General features: G+C 42.2%; 1 protein-coding gene and 1 pseudogene across 1 annotated transcript in view; one reads left to right on the top strand and one right to left on the bottom strand.

Annotated features, from left to right (window-relative positions):
• Positions 1-1,584: 1,584 nt before the first annotated feature.
• LOC101437947 (tropomyosin alpha-3 chain pseudogene) lies at positions 1,585-3,786 on the bottom strand (annotated as a pseudogene).
• A 1,180-nt stretch (positions 3,787-4,966) lies between these two features.
• Positions 4,967-22,323, top strand: part of BFAR (bifunctional apoptosis regulator) — a 42,497-nt gene continuing 25,140 nt past the window's right edge. The window contains exons 1-5 of the mRNA XM_004454622.4: positions 4,967-5,215; positions 15,459-15,795; positions 18,178-18,382; positions 19,111-19,280; positions 21,412-21,556. Coding sequence (XP_004454679.1) covers positions 15,533-15,795; positions 18,178-18,382; positions 19,111-19,280; positions 21,412-21,556 — 783 coding nt within the window. The 5' untranslated portion in view covers positions 4,967-5,215; positions 15,459-15,532. The remainder of the gene's footprint in view (positions 5,216-15,458; positions 15,796-18,177; positions 18,383-19,110; positions 19,281-21,411; positions 21,557-22,323) is intronic.

A 22,323-nucleotide genomic window follows, 5' to 3' on the forward strand; every position in this document is an offset into this window, starting at 1 on the left:
AAGCAGCAGTCAGGAGCGGGTAGTGTTTTCAAAACAGCCACAGCAGGTCAGAAGATACCTTGACAGATGATGAACTGTTTCCCAGCAACCAGGCAGCCCAGGAGGAATTTGTGGCCCAGTTCAGAAGGTGAGCAGCCATCTGCTTGCCTGAGAATGACTTGGGGCCTTGAACGTGTCCTGTGCCCAGGACCCTGGAACATTTACTGTCAGCAGCAGCAGCAGCCCCAACTCTTCACCCTCTCCTTAGGCACTGCCTCCCAGCCTGTTGGCCTGTGGCATCAGTCCTGCCAGAGCCTGCCGTGCCCACTGCACCTCCAGCCGCACCCCCAGCAGCTGCACCTGCCAGCAGTTCAGCAGGGGTGAGGCTGTGCCTGCTCAGAGCTGGGAAGAGCAGAAGACACAGGTTGTGGACAACGCAGTGATGCGAGATCTCAGACTGCCCACAGAGGCTCCGGAGAAAGCCCCAGAGTCGGGTTCTGCTCGCTTCGGACGGCAGCACTCCAGTTGCAGCAGTGGCCACTTAGGGTGCTCCTGGGGAGGGGCCAGCACAGGGCCCCCCATACCCATCACTCACCTCTCTAAAGGGCACCCCAGTCTGGGCCATGCTGGAGGGTCCCTGGCTCATGCCCAGGAAGAGCACTTCCTTGGGGTCCTGGCAGCAACCACGCTCCTCCACTGGATTGTAGATGATGCCCACCGGCTCCAGGAACTGCAGCTGGTTCAGCTCAGCACTGAGCTGAAGTTCTTCCTCCAGGAAGCCCTCAGCCAGGCTTCAAAGGGCAGGGCTCATAGAGGAGCCCCAGTGAGAAAGCCTGGGGCACGGCCCTGCTGCTGCCACCTGCTCCAGCTCCCATCCAATTTCCCTCACATCTGGTTCACCTGGGGCTGTCGGTCTATGTGGTGTCTCCACGTTGGTGTCTCCACGTGGGTTAGTTCACACTTCCCCAGACATGGTGGCTGCATCCCAGGGACGACTTGGCGAGAGTCCAGGGGTCATGACTTCCACATCCTGGGAACTGGGCCGTACAGAGGCCAAGCACACATTTCTTCCTGCTTGCTGATCCTTTTGTCAACTAGCCCTGCTTGCTCTGATGGCAGTGTTCTGTGCGGTGTATACCAAAGGCTGCAGCCAGCGAGTGAGGAAAGGGCCCGGCGAGTGAGGAAAGGGCCCGGCAAGTGTGGCTCAGAATCCCCACACCTTGCGCCACTCACGTCTTCTGAGCTGTGCTGTGGTGCTGCTCATAATGCTTGACCTGGAACTCTGAACCGTTTTGAGGCTAAAAGTCCAAAATTGAGGGGTCAGCAAGGCGATGCTCTCTCTCCAAAGTCTGAACCACTCTGGTGCTGGCTGCCCCAATCTGGGGCTGTGGCTGTGGCTTGTATCAGTATTTCATTGTGTGTGTGTGTGGGGAGGGTGGAACTGGCTCTTTATTTCAGAAAGAAACGTCAATTTTCAGTATCAAAACAGTTGCATTATTGGTTTCTCTTTTTCCCAATTGGCCCCCAAAAGAGACCAAAGGAGAGTACATTTTAAGTCAGCAAAGTACAGGATGCACTGCTAATAGACCTCACAGAAACCTCACCAAAAAGGGGGAACTGGGTGGGGAAAGGAATTGTAAAAGATCAGCATACTGCCAGCCTGGATTGTAAACAGCACTCCAGCCTGACTGAGGCAAGGCATGAGATGGCACTTTTTTTTTTAATAGTTCAACTTATGCAGGTAAGTTTAATGATTGGAACAAAATTGCGATCAATTAGGAAAAATTATATATAGGAGATGCCTTATACAGAATTATATATCCTTTCATGTTGACTATTTTAACAGGGTTTAAAACAAGTGATTATACTTCAGTCTTCTAAATTGAAATTGTTCAGGGGGCTACAAAGTCTGGAAATGCAGACCAGATACATAATAAATAGTTTATTGATAATGCATGCTATTTCAATGTGCTGTTCCAAACAATTCAAAAAATTGTGCAAAATTGCAATGAACAATGTGCATTAGGACAGCATTTTCATCAGTCTTTGTATACTTTGAGACAGCAGGCCCGAAAAGGATGAGATGGTTCATATGACTAAACATAATTTTCTTCTTTCCTTCTTAAAAAGTAGGCAGGAGAGTAAATCAGTGATCACCCCAACATAAGGGACACATGATCTATTCTGTGAGTAGTTAGGAAGAGGGTAGAGAAAGGAAGGGACAAAGATTTGGTCTCAGACAGAGGTCTCACTACATTAATTTGGTCACTTTCAAGGAGAAAAATTAAAAAAAAACAACTTGCCTTATCATACCTTAAAGCTGAAAACCTGAACAGCACTTTTTTCCCCTAACTCCTGGGATCACATTTCTGATTTGACTGGTGCAATGTTTTCCACAATAGTCTTTCCCTGGACTAAGTTTGGCTCTCAGTGAGGCAGAACCACCCCTCTTTCCCTCTTCTATGGAGAGGGCAAAATGTATTAAACTGAAAAATTACCTTCCAAAAGTGAGAAAGGGATTAGACTGCTGCTTCAGAGCTGTGGCATTACTTGGTATGTTTTACAAATGGATGCAACAACGACGGGGTAATCACAAAATGTAAACATTACAAGTGCTTTTAAAGACACTTGCGTTGTGCTTAGGTTCCCTTAAATGTTGTTCCCAAAGGTGCTCAGCCCCTAGTCCAGCTGCAATCTCTGAGAAAAGCAGAGACAGTTTGGTGAAAAAGACTCGGGGCCAGAGGTGGGTGGGTGGCCAGAGACACTGTGAAAGGAGAAAACAGCCTTCCAGTTAAGAGATCAGTCCTCAGTTCAAAGGTCAGCTTCTGGCTGGTTGGCCTCAGGTGGAGTCAGGGTCAAAGAGAGGAGCTGCGGCAGGGCGGGATTGGGGTGCTCAAGCAGAGTCTGAACCAGCACTCTTTAGGTACAGCGGTGTTCCTCTTTGGTGCATTTCAGTTTATCTTTCAAATCATCAATTGTCTTTTCCAGCTTGGCTACTGCTCTCAGCAAACTCAGCCTGGGTCTCTGCCTCCTTGAGTTTCATCAGTAAGAATCTTTTATCTCTTCTTCCTATTTGTCTACTTTTTCAGAGTACTTTTTCAGCAGCGCTGAGACACTTCAGGTTCTGGTCCATCAGTCTTATCTGCTCATCCATCTCTTGGCCACAGGACTCTGCCAGTTCAGCTCCTTTCAGGTCCCCTTCATTAATCACCACCTTTCAGGCCACCTCCCGGTGTTTCCAATCTGCTCCTTTTGCAATGTGCTTAAGCTTCCTTGAGTTGGAGTTCCTGGATTCCACCTATTCTTCATCTTTTAAAGCCCTGTTTTCAGTAACTTTTGTATTTCTCCCGTTCTTAGCAACAGCTTTCTCTGCTTCCTCCAGTGTCTGCAGGGTGGCCAGGTGCTTCTGAGCGTGGCCGTGTGCCTCTTCAACCAGTTGGATCCCACGTTCAAGAACCTGCAACCTCAGTCAGTTCCCAGCATGCCTTTCTCCCTCCGCTTCCCCCTGGAGGCGCTTGGCTCTCTCCTTCACATCATCAGCTGCTTGGAGAACCTGGATCTTGTGCCTCCCCATCTCCATTGTGGTGATCCCCTGCCTGGTGCCCACTCAACAGCTGCTAGTGCCCCAGTTCCTGCTTCCTCTGCTCGGCTTTGCAGCAACTTCTCGCCAGTATTTTATGGTGTAAGGCAGCATTACCTCTTTTCTTCATCCCTTACTTTCAATTTTTGTTCTTTGGACTCTACACTTTTGCCACCATGGTATATTGTCAAACTTGGGGCAAAGTGATGTACAATTTCAATATGCATTTCTCTTATTATGAATAAGTTTGGCTGTCTTGTCATTTGCTTAAAAGCCATTTCCTTTTCTGTTCATATCCTGACTCAATCTCTGGGCTATTGAGACAAATAGCATACAGTGGGTTGACTTAAACAATGGTAATCTGTTGGTTCATGGTTCCAGAGGCTAGCAGGCTCACTTCTTCCTGCAGGTAGCGTCCTGGCTGGCTAGCAATCCTTCGGGTCCTTGGCTTTCCTGTCACATAGTGATGCCCTCTCCTGTCTCTTCCAGGTTCCACTGACTTTAAGCTTCTCCTCCACATGGGTTTTTCTTAATACAATTTTCAGTAATAGGATTAAGGGCCAATCCCATTCAGCTGGGTCACACCTTAACTAAAAATAGTATCTTCAACAGGTTCTAGTTAAAATGTATTCATACCCACAAGAATGGCATATCCCTGCCTCCCCCCACATAATTCAACCTACCACATATCCTTTGCCCATTATTTTAGTGAGTTGATCATTTTTCATTTACTTCTTGATATTTCGGAGCTCATAATACATTAATGACATTAGACCTTTGTGGTAAGAATTGCAAAGTTTTCCTCCAGTTTGCCATTCATCTTTTGACTTTGCTTGTAGCTTGCACTTTTATTATGCAACCATAACAGATTACATGGATTAAAAAAACACACTTGTAAATACTAGTTCAAAAATATGCACATTAAAAATGCTGATACCTAATGCCAGATTATCCTCCAGAAAATAAATTCATCCACTCCTTCTCGAGCATGGGACATTAATAATCTTTTTAATCTTTACTAATGTGGTAAGAGAACAAATGCCATCTCTAATTAGCAAATTAACAATCTTCATTCCCGCTAACTGGAAACAGCATCAGCATGAGTTTTCAACAGACCAAGACGCTGGAAAAAAGTGGTAATAAGAAAGTCATTTTTATTCCGATTCTTCTTAAAACTGCTAATGCAACTTCAACAATGGTCGTGCGAGTTGCCGCATAAAACATGAAGGCGAAAAAATAATATAGAGTACCTTGAGGTCCTGTAATATTACTTTAATTTCTGGGAAGAGGTGTCTTCTCCCAATAGAAAAACTGTTGCCCTGAAGCGGCAATTAAGAAGACACGCCCTGCTTGGCGTCAGGGCGTAACCCCAAGGCCCTTGCCTTAGGTCAGCCAAAGAGGAGGAAGGGGCGGGACCGGCAGTGGTACGCATGCGCCGATATCCTTGGCCCGGGAGTGGCCGCTCTAGGCAGCGGGGAGGTCGCGGGGGGTGAGGGGGTTGGGAAGAGTGCGGTCTCTCCTCTATGGTCACGGTCCCGGGCACCCTCCGCCTCAGACGGTCCTCGGTTATTTCCGAAGTGAAGCCTCAACCTCTCGACTTCCGCAGGCGTCCGGGCGGGGGGCGATGGCTGGGTCGGCCCCGGGACTAGCGGAGTGGTAAGTAGCCGCGCGACTGGGGTTGGTGAGGGGGCGTCCGGGCTCGATTTCGGGGCGTGGTGTGGTGGAAGGAGCGGGAATTCCCTGCGGGGTCGAGGAGGCGCGCGGGGCTTTCCCTGCCCAGGGCCGGGTCCTGAGCAGCTGCATTCTTGGCCGCAGGGTGCGGACCCCAGCTCGGCCAACTTCCCAATCCCTGCCGGAGAGCCCCGCGTCCCTGGGCCTCGCCTGCATCCCCTCGAGAGTCAGGGTCAGAGCCACGCGCTCCAGGGGCTGCTCAGGGCGGAGGGAGGGGTAGCGCCCACCCACCGGGAGCGCCCGTCACAGCCTGCGACAGTCCGGCCAGAATTGACCCGGCTCCTGATAGACGCCATACTGAGCTGAGGCCTGAATTGCGAGGCCCAGTTCTGTCCCAAAGCAGGATTATTGTCCCCCGTTTTAAAATACGGTAACGGCGGCTCTTGAAAGGGGAACGTGGAACCCCAAAGTCACACGGGCCGGTCTAGAACGCAGCACTCTGATTACGAGCTCACGGCTGAGCAGTATAAACGTAGGCAAATGAGAGCCAGGTTGTGCCTAACTGGGGATCGTGAGTGGGGGAAGAGGGCGGCCCCCCAACTTCGGTGGAGAAGAGAAAGTGAGAGCTCGGACGCTGTCATGCCCTCCGCTGTCGCCGTGGTGTCCTCCCCGCCGAAGGCCATTGGCTGGTCCTCTGGGGGTGGTCTTGACATCACGCTTGGAAAGGCCAATAGGAAGGGGCTTTGCTCTTCCCTAGGCACACCCCAGAGCACTGCAAAGTACACGCCGGTCGGGTTGTTTGGTTGGTTGGTTTTTGTCACAGCAGTTTTATAAACAGCCCACCTGGATGTATCTGAACCCATGTGCTCTGTGTTTCCTTGCATGTCTCCTCCGTAAACTTGATGGGAAAACCGTGCTTTTCCAGGATGTTTTGTCTCCTCCCACCCCCACCCCCTTAAAGCTTCAGCTTCTGACACTACCTCACATAGTTGGCACTTACCAAATACTGCTATTAGTAGTACTATTAATAATATTAATAAGTTTTCGACACAGCAGGGTTTTTTGAATATCTAGGATAGAGTTTGGCATGTAACCTCCCAACAGCCCTTGAAAGTAGATGTTATTATCCTGAACTTAAAAATGGGAAATATGAGCCTCAGGGAGGATAAACGGTAATAGGGTTTGGAACCCACATCTCTTTCTTCTAAGACCACTCTGTTTCAACTTTCCCACCCTCTCAAGGGAAATTATAGTCTAGAGGATGTGAAGATGTACATAAATAAAAGGTTAATGTACAGAGGTGGGAAAGATTGATTTGGGTGTGGGGGTAATTAAGTCATGGACGACTTTCAAGTGACAGTTGAGGTGGGTCTTGTCAGTTGGATACTTCTGATCCAGAGATAGTCTGTGTCATAGGTGGAGAGAACAATGTGGGGATATAGCAGAACACCCAAGGAGCAAAAATTAATAGATAGGACTAGAGTGTAGGGTGTGGGGAGGGAGAACTATTAATAATAATAGTAGAAGCTAACACGTGGCACTTAGGATGTGCCAGGCACTGTTATGAGTGCTGTGGATATAGTGATTCATGTAATTATTGCAACAACCAAATCAGGTAGGTACTGTTAGTGTCTCCATTTTACAGATGAGAAAACAGGCACACAGATCTTAAGTTACTTGTCTGGGGTCATGCATCTGATAATTGGTGGCACAGGGATTTGAACTCAGGCCCTGTGGCTCTAGAGTTTGGGCTCTAAGTTAAAAAGTTGATTGCAAGTGGGCCATAAAGATTCTTAAATGACAAACTTCAGCATATGGTTTTATTTTCTCATAGTTAGGAAGATTTTGTGCAATGAAGGGGCTTGATCAGAATTTTGCTCCAGGAGAGTTAATCAGGTAGTGAAGAGAGGAGAGACTGGAGAGAAGACGAGGTGAGATCAGAAGGGTTATTTAACCTTTATTTTATTTTGTTCTCACCTTACCCATGCTTTGTTTGAGACATATTTAGGCATATTAGGGTTTATTTTATATTCCTAAAATGTCTGTAATGGCCCTCTAATTCACAAACTTGTGTGTGCTTAAGAATCTCCCAATGTGGCTTGTTTAAAATGGTTATTCCTGGGCCTCTCTCCCAGACATCCTGGCTCCATTTTCACTAAGCTTCCTGAGTGATTCTACTGGAGGTTTTAAAAAATACTGTGATAGGAAGCCCTGCATTTGTTCATTTGATTTTCATCTGCACAAATTTAGATCCCAGCTGTGTGCCAGTTACACTCAGGTATGATGGTAGAATTCAGTAGCTTGGCTCCTGACCTCAAGGAGCACAGGATTTAGTTGGAGAGGTAAAGACATGACTGAAACAGCCATGAGCAAGAAGTGTAAGAAAGAGATAATCTTGAAAAGGGTACATTAGTTTACTATATGAGTCATAACAGTATTTTAAAGATAGATTACTAAGGTTTGGGTTTTGGATCGCTGTATTGTTGGAGATCTACAGTATCTCGTACAGGGTAGGTCCCTGAATAATAGCCACATAACATAAATGAAAGGGAGCCAGCATACCCTTCTCAGTGTGCTCTCATCCTGCCCAACACCAGTCACAGGCAGTAAATTACAGGGCTTCAAAGTTTAGACAACAAGTCATCCAAATGTGCTGGCTACCTTTGCTCTAGTGATAAACCATGTCCAGGAAGAAAATCTGTATTGGAAATTGGAAAAATAAAAGGTTTTATTCAGAAAGGGACTGGAAATGCTTCTCCTGCATTAACTTAAGAACCAATTTTTGCCACTTCCAGTAAGTACACGTAGTATTCTTATTGCCATTCCTGACCCTTTCCTTACTTACCTTGGGGCACATTTTGTTTTTATTTCATAATCACTAGAAATGTACAGTCACTCTTTTGACATTTAATAATGTCTGTAATGTCCTGCCAAAGTTTCTGGTGATGTGCACCCATCCACCCCCATCACTCTTTCGTTTGTAAATGTTTTTGCTGATCCATGCAACAGCATGCTCAGCCTGCCTGATGCCGGCAGGAATTCATGTTCCAGAATGCAATGCTGTCAAGTTCTAGTTTGTTTTTCTGAACTGTGCACTAGCAGCTCTATAATGTGGCTAAAATGACAAAGGAGTAAATGAGTCATTTGAACTAATAACTGTTCCCATATTGGGATAATGTAGTGTTAAGAGGATATGCTTTAAGTCAGACCGTGATTTAAAACCCGGCTCTGTCCTTTACATTTGGGCCTCTGTTTTCTCATCTTTTATATGGAGGTGATAATAATGTTATCCCACAGGATTATTGTACCTTTCACATTATAAGGGCTCACTAATGTTAGCAATTGTCATTATTCTGTGTTATGAGGTGACAAGTAATAAGAGGAATAGCCTAATTAGGGGTTCATATAAGCCAAAATCCTTTTATTCCTGCACTGAATATCTTTACTAAGAAATGATTGAGATCATATGTTTCAGGCTGGAACCCCCAATAAATTAGCCCTGAAAAGGATTACTCTTAAAAGGTTAGGTATATATTATAATCACAATAAATGTTTTGTTGAATGAAGGAGTAGAACCATAGTCATATTACCTAACCAAGCAGTTAACAATCATTACATACTGAGATCTTAATAAGCTAAGAAATAAAACTTCTTTAACTCATAATTAATGTATTCTTGGATAAATTCAATAAAGATTATTGTGTTAATTGACTTTCCTATATGTTAGTTGGATGACTAAAGAAATAAAAAGAAAGTGTCACCACTTCCTTCTAGATAGTAGAATTATGGATAAATCCATAGGTAAGTACTTGACCAAGTCAAACAACCTTTGTTCCCAAGGGTGGAATAGCCAAGTTCTTTTGTTACGTAGTATTTGTTTGGAGATTATGTGTGACTGTGCCCTCCTTTCTTTCTTGGGTTTTCAGATAGCTATACCATGTCAGTTGGGTATGTCTTTGAGAATACGTAGAAAAGGCCACATTGATAGACACCTTGGAATTGCCCAAGTTATTGGGGATTGTGATAGTTGTTTCTTATTAGTTGTACCAGCAGACCAAACTCATGAACATTTTTTTTAATGAGCATTTTAGAAAAGGCATATTATGCAGTCTGTTCATGTATATGTATTCATGTCCTATTTTGCATATTAATGCTTTCTAAGATTTTATTCCATTTCTCTTTTTTAAACTTGGAAATGTGCTTTTTTTAAATGGCTTGTTTTTCTTATTTTTTATTCCCCCCCACCCCCATTGTTGTTTTGTGCTCACTGTTTGCTCTCTGTGTCCATTCACTGTGTTCTTCCATGCCTGCTTGTATTTTCTTCCTGTCTTTTCTCTTTAGGATCCACCCTGATCCTGGGACCTCGGGTGTGGGAGAGAGGCACTCAATTGTTTGAGCCACCTCATCTCCCTGGTCTGCTGCGTCTCTCACTGTCTCTCCTCTGCATCTCCCTTTTTGTTGCATCATTTTGCTGTGCCTGCTCTCTGCGGCATGGGCCGCCAGCTCTCCCTGGCACGGGCCAGCTTGCCTTCACCAGGAGCCCCGGGAATCGAACCAGGGGCCTCCCATGTAGTAGATGGGACTCCTGTCACTTGAGCCACATCTGTTTCCCTTATTCCATTTCTTTTTTTTTTTTTAATTTATTTCTCTCTCCTCCCCTCCCCCATCCCGGTTGTCTGTTCTCTGTGTCTATTTGCTGCGTGTTCTTTGTCCGCTTCTGTTGTTGTCAGCAGCACGGGAATCTGTGTTTCTTTTTCTTGTGTCATCTTGTGTCAGCTCTCCGTGTGGGCGGCACCATTCCTGGGCAGGCTGCACTTTCTTTCGCGCTGGGCGGCTCTTCTTACGGGGCGCACTCCTTGCGCGTGGGGCTCCCCTACGCGGGGGCACCCCTGCATGGCAGGGCACTCCTTGCGTGCATCAGCGCTGCGCGTGGGCCAGCTGCACACGGGTCAAGGAGGCCGGGGGTTTGAACCGCAGACCTCCCATGTGGTAGACGGACACCCTAACCACTGGGCCAAGTCCGCTGCCCCTTTTTCCATTTCTTGACACTGAAATTTTAGAGATAGTACATTCCTCAGGAAGTACTGTTTTTCCAGGTGTTTGAGATATCTCACTTGTATAGATTTGGGAATGTCACTCATCTGGAACATGACGTGGAAGAAGAGAACACATTTATTGAAAACTTTCTATGTGTAAGGCTTTGCCATGTTCTCTAATGCAACTGACAGCCCTGTGATATTGGCATTCCTTAGATATGCTAACGTAAAACTTAGAATGAGTAATTTGTCCATGATTTCATGGTTCATTGTGAAACTGGTACTCAGACCCAGTCTTCTAATTTCAAAATTCTCTCTCAGAACCAGGACGTAAATAACATCTCCAAAAAATTAAAATCTGCATCTTGACGTCCTTATACCAGATATTTGATTCTTAAGAGAGCCCAGAAACTTTCATTCCATTTGTTTTGAGCTGGGTCTTTGGGGATATGATGAGAATAAAGCCAGCTGAAGCTTTTAGCTTTTGTCACTGCTTTCAGGTTCATCCAGAGCTTTTCACACACAGGATCTATAGGGCAGGATTACATGGTCTCTAGATGTAAAGCAAAATAGAAGCAGTAATTTAGGAAAATTTTTGGAAGATTTCATAGGCAGCTACTTTCTCAGCAATGGTAAGTAACAACCTGATGGCAAGTCAAGAGACAGGAAAGCTGTAAACTAACAGAACTCCAAAAGCTTATTAGCCTAAGACCAGTTAACCTAGAAACAACCATACACCCAGTGAAATAGGCTTTGAGAACATAACTTATGGGACTGGGGATGAAACTAAAATACCCCCAGGGGTCAGACAAATTACTGAAACCAAGCACCTCTACAGACTTCACTGGAAGACCCCCCTTTTAATTCAGAGAGTAACAGTTCTTGAGAATGACTCATGAGAACTCCCTGAGATTTTGCTGTTCTCTTTAATTCTGTGGTGTCCAACCTATGGCTTAAACTTGTTTCTGTTTGCAGTTTGTAGACGTCTGCAAGTTCAGGCATTCTTTCTTTTAGTTTGGAGCAAGTTGATCAACACTTGTGCTTTCATGTGGTAATTGAAGGTGAACATAAATGGAAGTATATTCAGGCACTAGGGGTGGGAATGGAGTGATCCTATTCCCTCAATCCTGATGGTTTCCCTAGTGTGCTCTGAGGCCTTTGAGACAAGGAGAAACAGGTGGAAGGAGCAGGATAGAGTGAAACTGTAACATGGGCTTTCTTGTGAAGGAACTGGTAAGGAGAGTCAGAGAGCTGCTTCTCACAGCTCCAGCCTGTTGGTGAGCAGAGCAAGTGTGTGGTGGACAGCTGTAGAGACCCCCAGAGCACTGCACTGCCTCCTCAAAGGGACTTTTAATCATTGCCAGTTCAGTCAGTTGTATTACATTTGTCATTTTAGTCTCTGAGCAAGGTTTGATTTCTTTAAGTAATGGAAATAACTCAAACACATATGGACAGAAGTAGCACAGAACATCAGTTGAAAATTTGGAGAAGGATGTGTATTCTTCTACTGTTAACTTTCACTTTTTGAATTTAGGGTAAAATGAAACTAGCAAAATTCTTAAGTACTCAAAGTCTGCAGTTTCTAATTTGGTAAAGGCAATTGTAAAACAGTTTAATGGTCACTTCAGCTTTTTAAATTTTGACTTTTAAATATACTTTTAATGTCAAGGTTTGATTAGTTTTTTTCTCATGAGAAATGAGCTTTCAGATCTGGTAACTACTGATGTATTCCTGTTTTTAAAAGGCTAAATTTTAAGAAATGAGTTTTAACATGTTTTTGTATTTTTATGTAAGCGGTACTGAAATTCACACATTTAGTGTCATCCTCACTCCCAACTACAATTTTGTTATTTTCTGGTGCTTACTACCCATTTCTACTTAGAAGTCTTATCTCAAACTCAACTTTTTCAAAATTCAACTTACCTCCTTTTGAAGACTGGCTCCGCTTGCTTATGGAGAGCCTATTTTTATTTTATTTTATTTTTTAAAAAGATTTATTTATTTAATTATTTCCCCCCTTCCCCTCCTCTCTTCCTGCTGTTCTTGCTGTCTGTGTTGTCTTCTTCTCATTTTCTTTCCTCAAGGATTCATGGGGATTTGATCTTGGAGACCTCTGATGGGGAGAGAGGTTCACTGTCAATTGCACCACCTCAGTTCCTGGTTTCTTCTGTGCTTCATCTTGACTCTCTCCTTGTCTCTCTTTTGATGGGTCATCTTGCTGCGTGACTCGTGCGGGGCACTGGCTCACCACACGGGCACTTGCTCACCACGTAGATACTCGTGTGGGCACTGGCTTGCCGTGTGGGCACGCTTTCTCTTTTTTTTCACCAGGAGGCCCCAGGGATCGAACCCAGGTGCTCTCATATGGTAGGCAGAAGCTCTATTACTTGAGCCACATCTACTTCCCCAATTTTTATCAGAAGTGCCATTTTCCTTCCCTAAGTTCTGAAACCTAACCAAGATCTTTGATTATTCTTTCCAGCCACTAAAGCCTATAAATTATTTTCTTAATATCTTTCAGATAGATTCATCCCTTTGTGTTTTCATTTTTCCTGAAGCGATGTAGCACCTCATTTCTACCTTGTCCCCTAAGTATTCTCCCAGCTTCCAGCCTATCCTTCCTCCATGATGAAATGTATCACCCTAAGGCATAGCTTTGCTCAACTCATTCTTATGAAATTTTATGTCTCCTCATCTCCCATCTGCTGACCTCATTCACCTAACACATGAGCCCTTGTGCTTCACCTGTGTCTCCAGTTGTGTCAGGGTGAAAATAATGAGAACTGTGCCTAAGCCAGGCCAAGTTCATCTGATCCTTCGAGCAGCCCTTACTCAAAGGTCTATGTGCCTTTCCTCTGACATTGAGTCTAGATGTGATCATGAAAGTATTTAAAAGTACCTGACTCAGTACCCAGCTCACTAGAGATGCCAATAAATAGTAATGCCTTTTATTATTAGTGCCAAAGATAATGTTCTCAACCTGGCAGTTGCGTATTAGTAAATAGCCATATAAAGGAACTACTTTATTAAAATATTTCTTCTTTTCCTAAGACTTCTATGAGATCTCCCACTTCCTTAGCAATTTGAAGAGGCTGCTGAAAGGAAAACAATCATTAAAAAAAAAAGTTTTTCTAAACCTACAGATAATGAGCAATTGTGATTGGTTATCAGAAATAGTTTGGAATTTGCCATAAAAAACATGGATTTATAATCTTTCTCTTCTGAAAAGAACAGTTCTTAATGAAGCTGTGTGGAAGTTTGTCTCCTCTTTACTATCACTGGGTAGTTTACTATTACTCTTTACTATCACTGGGTATTTACTATTACTGGGTGGTTATTAACTTGAAGTATTTATTTTTCAACTTTGTATTTATCTTATATTTATTGTCTTGAATTTATATTTTTTATTTCTCTAATATGTTTAGTACTACATAAGGAACCTCCATTCCACTTTAACACTGAGTTTAAAATTTAGTTGTGTTTCATCTTTGAGTTGAAAATCTCCCACTGATGTTTGGTTAAAAGGAATACAATGTGTTTTTTTCAATTATAAATGCCAAACTTTATTATTAAAAACAATTTGGTGGGAGTGGATGTTGCTCACACAGTTGAGCACCCGCCTCCCACATGGAATGTTCTGGGCTCCTGGTGTCTCAAAAACAAAAAACAAAAAAACTGATTTGGTAAATGCAAAAAACAAAGAAAAAAAAATCATGCGTGATCCTCCCTGCCAAACACATCCCATTATTAGCATTCTAGTATATTTTCTTCTAGCCTTTTTTTATAGATTGAATTTTTAAAAATATAGTGTTATAATGCTGTATGTAATATATTGCACCCTATGAAAGGTGATAAAGTTCTCTCTTTACACTGCATATAAAACATCAAGTTAATTGCTGCCTCTTAAGGTATGCTTACCATATGCTACTCTGTACTAGGTACCTTAATCACATTCTCTTAAGGAATTCTTCAAACCTCTCAATGGGACCAGTACTGTTATTACCCACATTTACACACGGGGAAGCTGAAGCTCGAAGATGTCCAGACCCCATAGCTGGGAAACGGCACAGGTGGGGTAAGAACCGGGCAGCCCAGCACTGAGACCTGGGTTCCTAATCCTTACCTCTGAAGCCTAAAAGCTGAGCCAGGGTGTTGAGTAAAGGCTGATTTGTGCATGGCCAGTGCATGGCCAGTATGGGTGTCCAGAGTGAGACCCTTTCCTTCCCTTCACAGTAGTGAGATTGAGAAACTCTCTACCTCCAGGTCCTGCTCTCTGACGATAGCAGTATGATAGTAGTAACAATCATTTCTTTACCACCAGGTGACACCATGCACAGTCCTAGGCACTGTACTGCCCCTTGAGGGTTTAGGTACTGCTACCCCCTTTCACAGCTGAGGAAACGGGCTCAGAGAGCTCAAGTAAGTTACACATGGTCAAAGAGCTAGTGCATTGGGAAGTGGGGATTCTAACTCCAAGGTCTTTCCATCATACTTCTCAAAAAAGTCTCCTAAGACTTAGAGGAAAAAAGAATAGTCCTTTTCCATTTGTATATAGTGTCATTGGCATGTTTCATGGCACCAAACTGTCTGGATCTAGAGGGCATGGTACGCATATTTGGATGACTTTGGGGAAAAGGGGTAGATTGAGCATGGGGAATGGCCTGGCGCAGGCACCAGGGAAACAGCTTCACTTCCTAGTATTGCTTCCGGCCCACCCTGTGGCAGCCTCTGGAATCAAATGTTTATCAAATATTAGTTACCTAACTAAGAAGGCAGATTTTAGGTCAAATGTGTTCTTTACACACACGTAAAGTATATCTCTTGCCACCTCCAGATACTTACTGTTGCCAAGAAGCTGGTTTATTTAAAATTGTAGTGCTGGAAAGAACCTTTAAGTGTAATTGACTGAGTTCTAGAGAAATAAAATTTCCAAAGGACGTTACTGAGAGATGGATGCAGAATTTTCTACCCCCATCCGGTTTACTGAACTTTCTCCTACTCTATTTTGCTTCACCTAATTTTGAAAAGTATGACAGAAGAGAAATTGAATGATGTTTATCTGGTTTATGGAAAATGGATTTTTATTAATTAAACTTGTCACATTTAAAAATTAGAGCTTTAGTAGAATGGCAGTAATCTCAAATACTTACTGAACTATTTGTCTTATTACTATTGCTGTTTTTTCCCCCTAGATATAAGGATGCTTTGTAGCAGTTTTGCAAGTCTGAAATTGTCTATGTCTGTGGATCTCAGAATCTTCTAAGAAATGGAGGAACCTCAGAAAAATGATCTGAATGTGCTGATCCTTGAAAAAGATGACTCTTTCAAAAGCACCAGCCCTCAGATTTCTGTTAGTGAATTTTCATGCCACTGCTGTTACGATATCCTGGTTAACCCTACCACCTTGAACTGTGGGCACAGCTTCTGCCGGCACTGCCTAGCTTTATGGTGGGTGTCTTCGAAGAAAACAGAGTGTCCAGAATGCAGAGAAAAATGGGAAGGTTTCCCTAAAGTCAATATTCTCCTCAGGTAATGCACAGCTTGTATCAGTAGCACGTGTAGCTTGTGTGGTGACGTTTCTCTTGTGGGAGCACCTGGGTGTGAAAGGCTCAAGGTGTGGCGCCACCCTCATTGGTAGTTATTCTGGATCTGCTGGAATGTGGGTCAGGGAGCACGAGGACCTGAAACTCCTGACTCCTTCCTCATAGATGACGACCGTACTTTGTTTATTATAAATGAAGGAAAATTAAATTTTAGTTTGTATATATGTTACTAGAATAAAACTTAAAAAACAAACAAACATAGGACTGTACAACACAGTGAACTCTAATATAAACTATGGGCGATGGGTAATAATATAATTATAATAATATTGTTTCATCAATTGTAACAATTCCACACTAATGCAAATGTTAATAATAGGGAAAGCTTTTGTGTTTGAGTGTTGGAACTCTGTGTTTCCTGCATGGCTTTTCTACAAACCCATCATTTCTCTAATAAAAATAAATACATTTTTAAAAATTGAAAGAAAAGATTAGGAAAGAAATAGATTCTGGTTATCAGACCATTGCTTGTAATTCTTGGTCATAGCATACTTTTCACTAATTTGTAATCCCTGAGAACACCCTAGGTCTATTAGAGAAAATGGTGTAACTGTACAACTAGGAATAACCGATTTGCTTGTCTTCCTAATCTTTGAATAAACTCTGTTCCATTGATCATGTACAGTGCCACATAACAAACAACAAGACCTTTCAGATAGCCAGTTCTCTTCTGCTTCCATGTGGTCACAATGTTCCTGAGGTCTTTGAGGCTAAACCTTGTCGCCACTTGTGTTGCCATAGTAATGTATTCAAACTTCTTGATATCAACAGAGTATATCAGGAAATTCCATGAAACCATTAACTCAACATTTTCTTTTTCACAAAGGATATGTTTATAAATTCTTTGTTCTTTCCTGTCAGCCTTGTTTTGCCTAATGGTTAGTCTTACATTGAAGGAAGGTTCTTCATTTTAGATAATTGAAAATAATTTAGCCCTACTTTTGGTAGTATGGCCTGATGATTGGTCTTTCTCTTACTACTGAACTTCACTTGGATTCTTTTTTAAAGTTAAATTTTTTTTTTCATTTTTCTGTACTTGATTTTTTTTTTTTTCTTTTTTGTGAAGTTAATTTTTAACATGCATATAGTACATATATACATTCTGGGTCGTAGTTTTTTTTTTTACATTATTTTTTAATAAGTGGAAACATTACCAATAGAGTGAAAGACCCCTTTGATAACTCTTCCTCATCTTAGAACTCTTTCTTCCCTTTCCCTAGAGTAATTTCCATTATGACTTAGTTGTGATTTCTTTCAGAACTTAAAAAATACTTTTATGTAGATATATGTACCAATGGAAAATGCAAGTATTTTCTCACATCAGTGTTGTACTATTTGTATGGTTCTGCAGTTTGCTGTTTATATTCAACAATCTGTATATCTGAGATTTATCCACAGTGATCCAATAAATTCATTTAAAAACTACATAGTATCGCATTATATGAATATACCATATTTTATCTAGCTGTTTCCCTAATAGGGAACTTGTAGGTTGTTTTAAATTTTTCACTATTAAAAAAATTTTTTTTTGGTATTACTGACTGGGCTATATAACAGCTATTGTCCATTCTTCTAGTATACTTTTTTTTTTTTTTGAAGGTACTGGTGCCAGGGATGGAACCCAGGACCTTGTATGTGAGAAGCTGGTGCTCAACCACTGAGTTGGTTATTTTCATTTGTTTGCTTGTTTTTTGTTTTTTTGTTTTTAGGACGCACTAGAGATAGAACCCAGGACCTCCCATGTGGGAAGCAGGTGCTCAACCACTTGAGCAACATCTGCTCCCGGGTATACTTGTGTTTTGCTAAGCTTTGACTATTGGTTGTTTTTCAGCCTATAGACATTGTAAGTGTATTTATTTATTTATTTATTTATTTATTTTAAAAGATTTATTTATTACCTCACCCCCGCCCAGTGTCTGTTCTCTGTGTCCATTTGCTGTGTGTACTTCTGTGTCTGCTTGTATTCTTATTAGGTGACTCCGGGAACCCATGCTTGGACCTTCCAGAGTGGGAGAGAGGCGATCATTCTCTTGCGCCACCTCAGCCGCCTGGTCTGCTATGTCTCTTATTGTCTCTCCTCTGTGTTTCTTTTTGTTGCGTCATCTTGCTGTGCTAGCTCTCCGCAACAACCAGCACTCCTACATGGGCCAGCAATCCATATGGGCCAGCTTGCCTTCACCAGGAGGCCCTGGGCATCGAATCCTGGACCTCCCATATGGTAGACAGGAGCCCAGCTGCCTGAGCCACATCCATTTCCCCCGTAAGTGTATTTAGTTAAGGGACTCTTGTGATTTTATGTTCTCCACAGGGATGCCATTGAGAAATTATTCCCTGATGCCATACGAATGAGATTTGAAGACATTCAGCAGAATAATGACATAGTCCAGAGTCTTGCAGCCTTTCAGAAATATGGGAATGATCAGATTCCCTCACTTCCCAACATAGGCCGAGTCAATCAGCAGAGAGGAGGAGGATTCTTTTCTGGAGTGCTCACAGCTTTAACTGGTGTGGCCGTAAGTTCATCTTTGTCCATGTTTCTTTGCCTCCTCCTCTCCCCTGTGGCTTCTGCTGAAGTTTGTTCTCTTGAAATACAACTAAACTACTGATGACAGGACTACATGTGAATTCCCTGCACACGCTGAAATCTGCTGGGTTGTATGATTTCTTCAGGGATGTTGTCCACTCAGGTCGCCAACATAATAGAACCCAATAAATGTCTATCCCATTTAATCCTCTTCATGACTTATGTATTAGGTACTTACTTCTTTTCACAGGTGAGGAAACTTATTTGCAGAAAGTTGGTAGACCTAGAATTCAAGACCACATCTGTCTTGATGATAGAGTCCTGAGCATACCACTTTACTGACTTCCAATGTAGAGACTATTTAAGTTCCAAGCTGTGAAAATCTAAATGTTACAGGTTTTCTGTAGACAAGGCGTGTAAGTCAGTTATGTTGACTAAGTTAATGGGGTCTTTGGGGGCAACTGCTCCCAGGTACTCTCTGATGATTCCTGTCCTGTCTCTCTTTCTTCACTGCCTGACGGTCAGTGTAGGGATGAGCCCACAGAGAGTCATGATTCCCAGGGCTCTTGTGCCCATGGTGTTGCCCTGCCTCCATAGACATACTTGGTGTCATTCCTTTCTGCCTCATCCTCTTCTTTATGCTGTCCCAAACTCATGTACTTAGAAACTGGCACTTCTGACATCTACTTTTCTTAAGGTCCCTGTCACTTTCCCTAGGTGGTCCTGCTCGTGTATCACTGGAGCAGCAGGGAATCAGAGCACGACCTCTTGGTCCACAAGGCTGTGGCCAAATGGACAGCAGAAGAAGTTGTCCTCTGGCTGGAGCAGCTGGGCCCCTGGGCTACTCTCTACAGAGACAGGTTTTTATCTGAAAGAGTAAATGGAAGGTGAGGAGCAAAATTTTCTGGCACATCATTGACATTTTTTATAAAACAGCTTTATTGAGATCTAATTCATGTACCATAACCTTCACCCATTTACAGAGTACAGTCAGGTGGTCTTTGGTGGTCTTAGTGAATCACAGAGTTGTGCAACAATCACCACAATCTAATTTTAAAACATTTTCACCCGAAAGAGAAAGCTCATACCCTTTAACAGTCACTCCCCATTTCCCCCAACTCCTGACAAATACTTTTCTGTCTCTATGAATCTGCCTGTGGTAGACATTTCATATAAATGGAATCACATAGTATGCTGCATTTTGTATCTGGTGCCTTTCACCTAGCATGCATAATGTTTTCAAAGTTCATTCATGTTGTAGTATGTATTAGAACTTCATTCCTTTTTATGGCTAAATAACCCAGTGTATGGATATATCAAATTTTCTTTATCCATTCATTAGTTGGTAGACATTCAGATTAATTCTACTTTTTGGCTACTATGAATAATTCTTCTCTAAACTTTGGTGTACAAGTTTTTACATGGATGTATATTTTCAGTTCTCTCCAGGAGTAGAATTGCTGGGTCATGTGGTAATTCTATGTTTTACATTTTTTTTTTAGGGAGTACCGGGGATTGAACCCCGAACCTCATATGTGGGAGGCAGGCACTCAATCGCTGAGCTACACTTGCTCCCCATCTATGTTTAACTTTTTGAGGACCTGCCAGACTTTTCCAAAGCATCATTTGATATCTTTGACATTTTAAATATATTTTTATTGCTTCCTAATAAAAGTAATGCATATTTATTATTAAAAATAATAATAAACTACATAATATTGAAAGTTAAATGCCTAATAATCCCATCCTTTAGAGAAAATTACTTTTATCATCTAGCTGGATAGCTTTCAGACTTTTCAGTGTTTATACATGTATACACAGACATACACATATAAATGTTTACCATCTATTTATTTAAACTGAAAATGCAAATGTATTAAACAAATCCACTATATGTATATATAGTAGACTTTATTTAATCAGTCTCTCACCAGCACACATTTGGATTGTTTCCTTCATTCCTGTTCAGACATTTCTAGATAACACTGTAGTGAACACACTGGTACCAGGAACGCGTGTGTTGTTGGAAGGCCTGCCTCTGCCCACTGACAGTTCCCCCTGTTCCCTTCCAGAGCACTGTCCACTTTTACTGTAGGCTTCTTTGAAGGGACTGTATTGGGGTATTACATATAGCACCATGCAAAAAGCATTTTAAAAATTATACTTAGACATCCTGGCCTCTATTCTCTCTCCCACCTGAGATCCACACTCCTTGCAGCTCTCAATTTAATCTGTTTGTTCCAGACCACCAGCTTACCTGACTTTCCCACCCACCCTAGTCACTTTCCCTTGTGCTGAGCTTTGTGCGCTTGACTTTCCTTTGGGGAAGTGAACTGCTTCCACTTCGTAATCTTATGCAAGAATTAGCCCCCCCATCCCCAAATTGTGGTAAGTAAAAATTCTCTACCTAGTTTTTACAAGGTATCTTTGCATAATTGTTTTGCTTCCATAGGATAAATTCCTAGCACTAGAATTGCTGGGTCAAAGGGATTTTTAAATGATGAATCACTGTAGAGGAAGAGTTGTGCTTTTGGATAAGGATCAGATGAGAGACTCTCAGGTATTTTTTTAAAAACTAAATCACTACTCTCAAACAACTTCTATTAACGTTTTATTGGATTTCCTTCCAAGCAAAAAGATTGGATTTTCTTCTGATGTTTTTTCTTATATAAACACATACTTTAAAAAAATAGAGTAGTATGTGAGAGGTCAGTGTATAGCTGAAAGATCAAAGGCTTAGGTACAAAAGTCAGCAAATGACTTTGACGTCTCGGATCAGTTTTCTTATTTGTGAACTGGGCATAATGCCACCCATCTTGCAGAATGATTAAATGTAGTAGTGATGATTTAGGATCGTCTCTGGCAAATAGTAATGGTCAGTTATTGGCTGTTGTTAATGTTATTTCATCTATTAAATGTCTTCCTTTAAGCCTAAAGTTTTTGGGATGATAAAATGAAACTCTGAATGTGAAAAGTCTGATCTCAAAAGAGGGCTCTTTCCTCCCCCTCCCCCAACAGATTGCTTTTAACTTTGACAGAGGAGGAATTTTCAAGGGCACCATATACCATAGAAAATAGCAGCCACAGAAGAGCCATCTTCATGGAACTGGAGCGTGTCAAAGCCCTAGGTGTGAAGCCCCCCCAAAATCTCTGGGAATATAAGGTGAATTATTATTATTTTTTAATTGAATAAAAGTATAGGGAACACCATAGCAATCACCTGCATGTTTACTGCTTTACTTAAGAAGGACAACATGACAGACACAATTGAATATCCTGGAGACCCCGAAAGGAATCATGTTCCTGCAGCTAGTCCTGTGTATCCTTCCTGAGTGTGTTCTCCTACTTGTGCTGTAGCTGTGTATCCACAAACAATATGAGCATTGTTTTACAGGTTTTTAACCTTAATATAAGAGCCACATACTGAGCACATCTTCTGCAAGTTCACTCACGTTCCCTTTTGTGCAACATGACATCATACAAGTATGTGACAATTTATGTATTCTCCCGTTGACGGACACTGAAGTTGTTTCCAATTTCTGCTATTCAAAACAGTGATGCCTTCTGAAAAAACATTTTGTTTTACTATGTGCATTTATTACCTTAACAACTGAAAAGCTCTAGTTTCAAATTTTTTTTTTAGGTGAGGCTGGGCCTGAGGTAATAGCCTACTCTTTTTTTTTTTTTTTTTTAGGAGGTACCAGGGATTGAACCTGGGACCTCGTACATGGGAAACAGGCACTCACTCAAACCACTGAGCTACACTTGCTCCTGTTGTTTTTTTGTGTGTTGCTGCTGCTGTTCATTTTTTTAATTAAAAAAAATCCCTACTTCTCTTTTGATCTTAATTATTAATTTTGTTAATGCAGCCAATAGTAATCCTAAGGTGGCTTTTCATATCTGGCAGAACATCTCTGGGTCAGATAAGTA

Source organism: Dasypus novemcinctus, chromosome 23 (genome assembly GCF_030445035.2).
Source record: "Dasypus novemcinctus isolate mDasNov1 chromosome 23, mDasNov1.1.hap2, whole genome shotgun sequence".
NCBI lineage: Eukaryota > Metazoa > Chordata > Mammalia > Cingulata > Dasypodidae > Dasypus > Dasypus novemcinctus.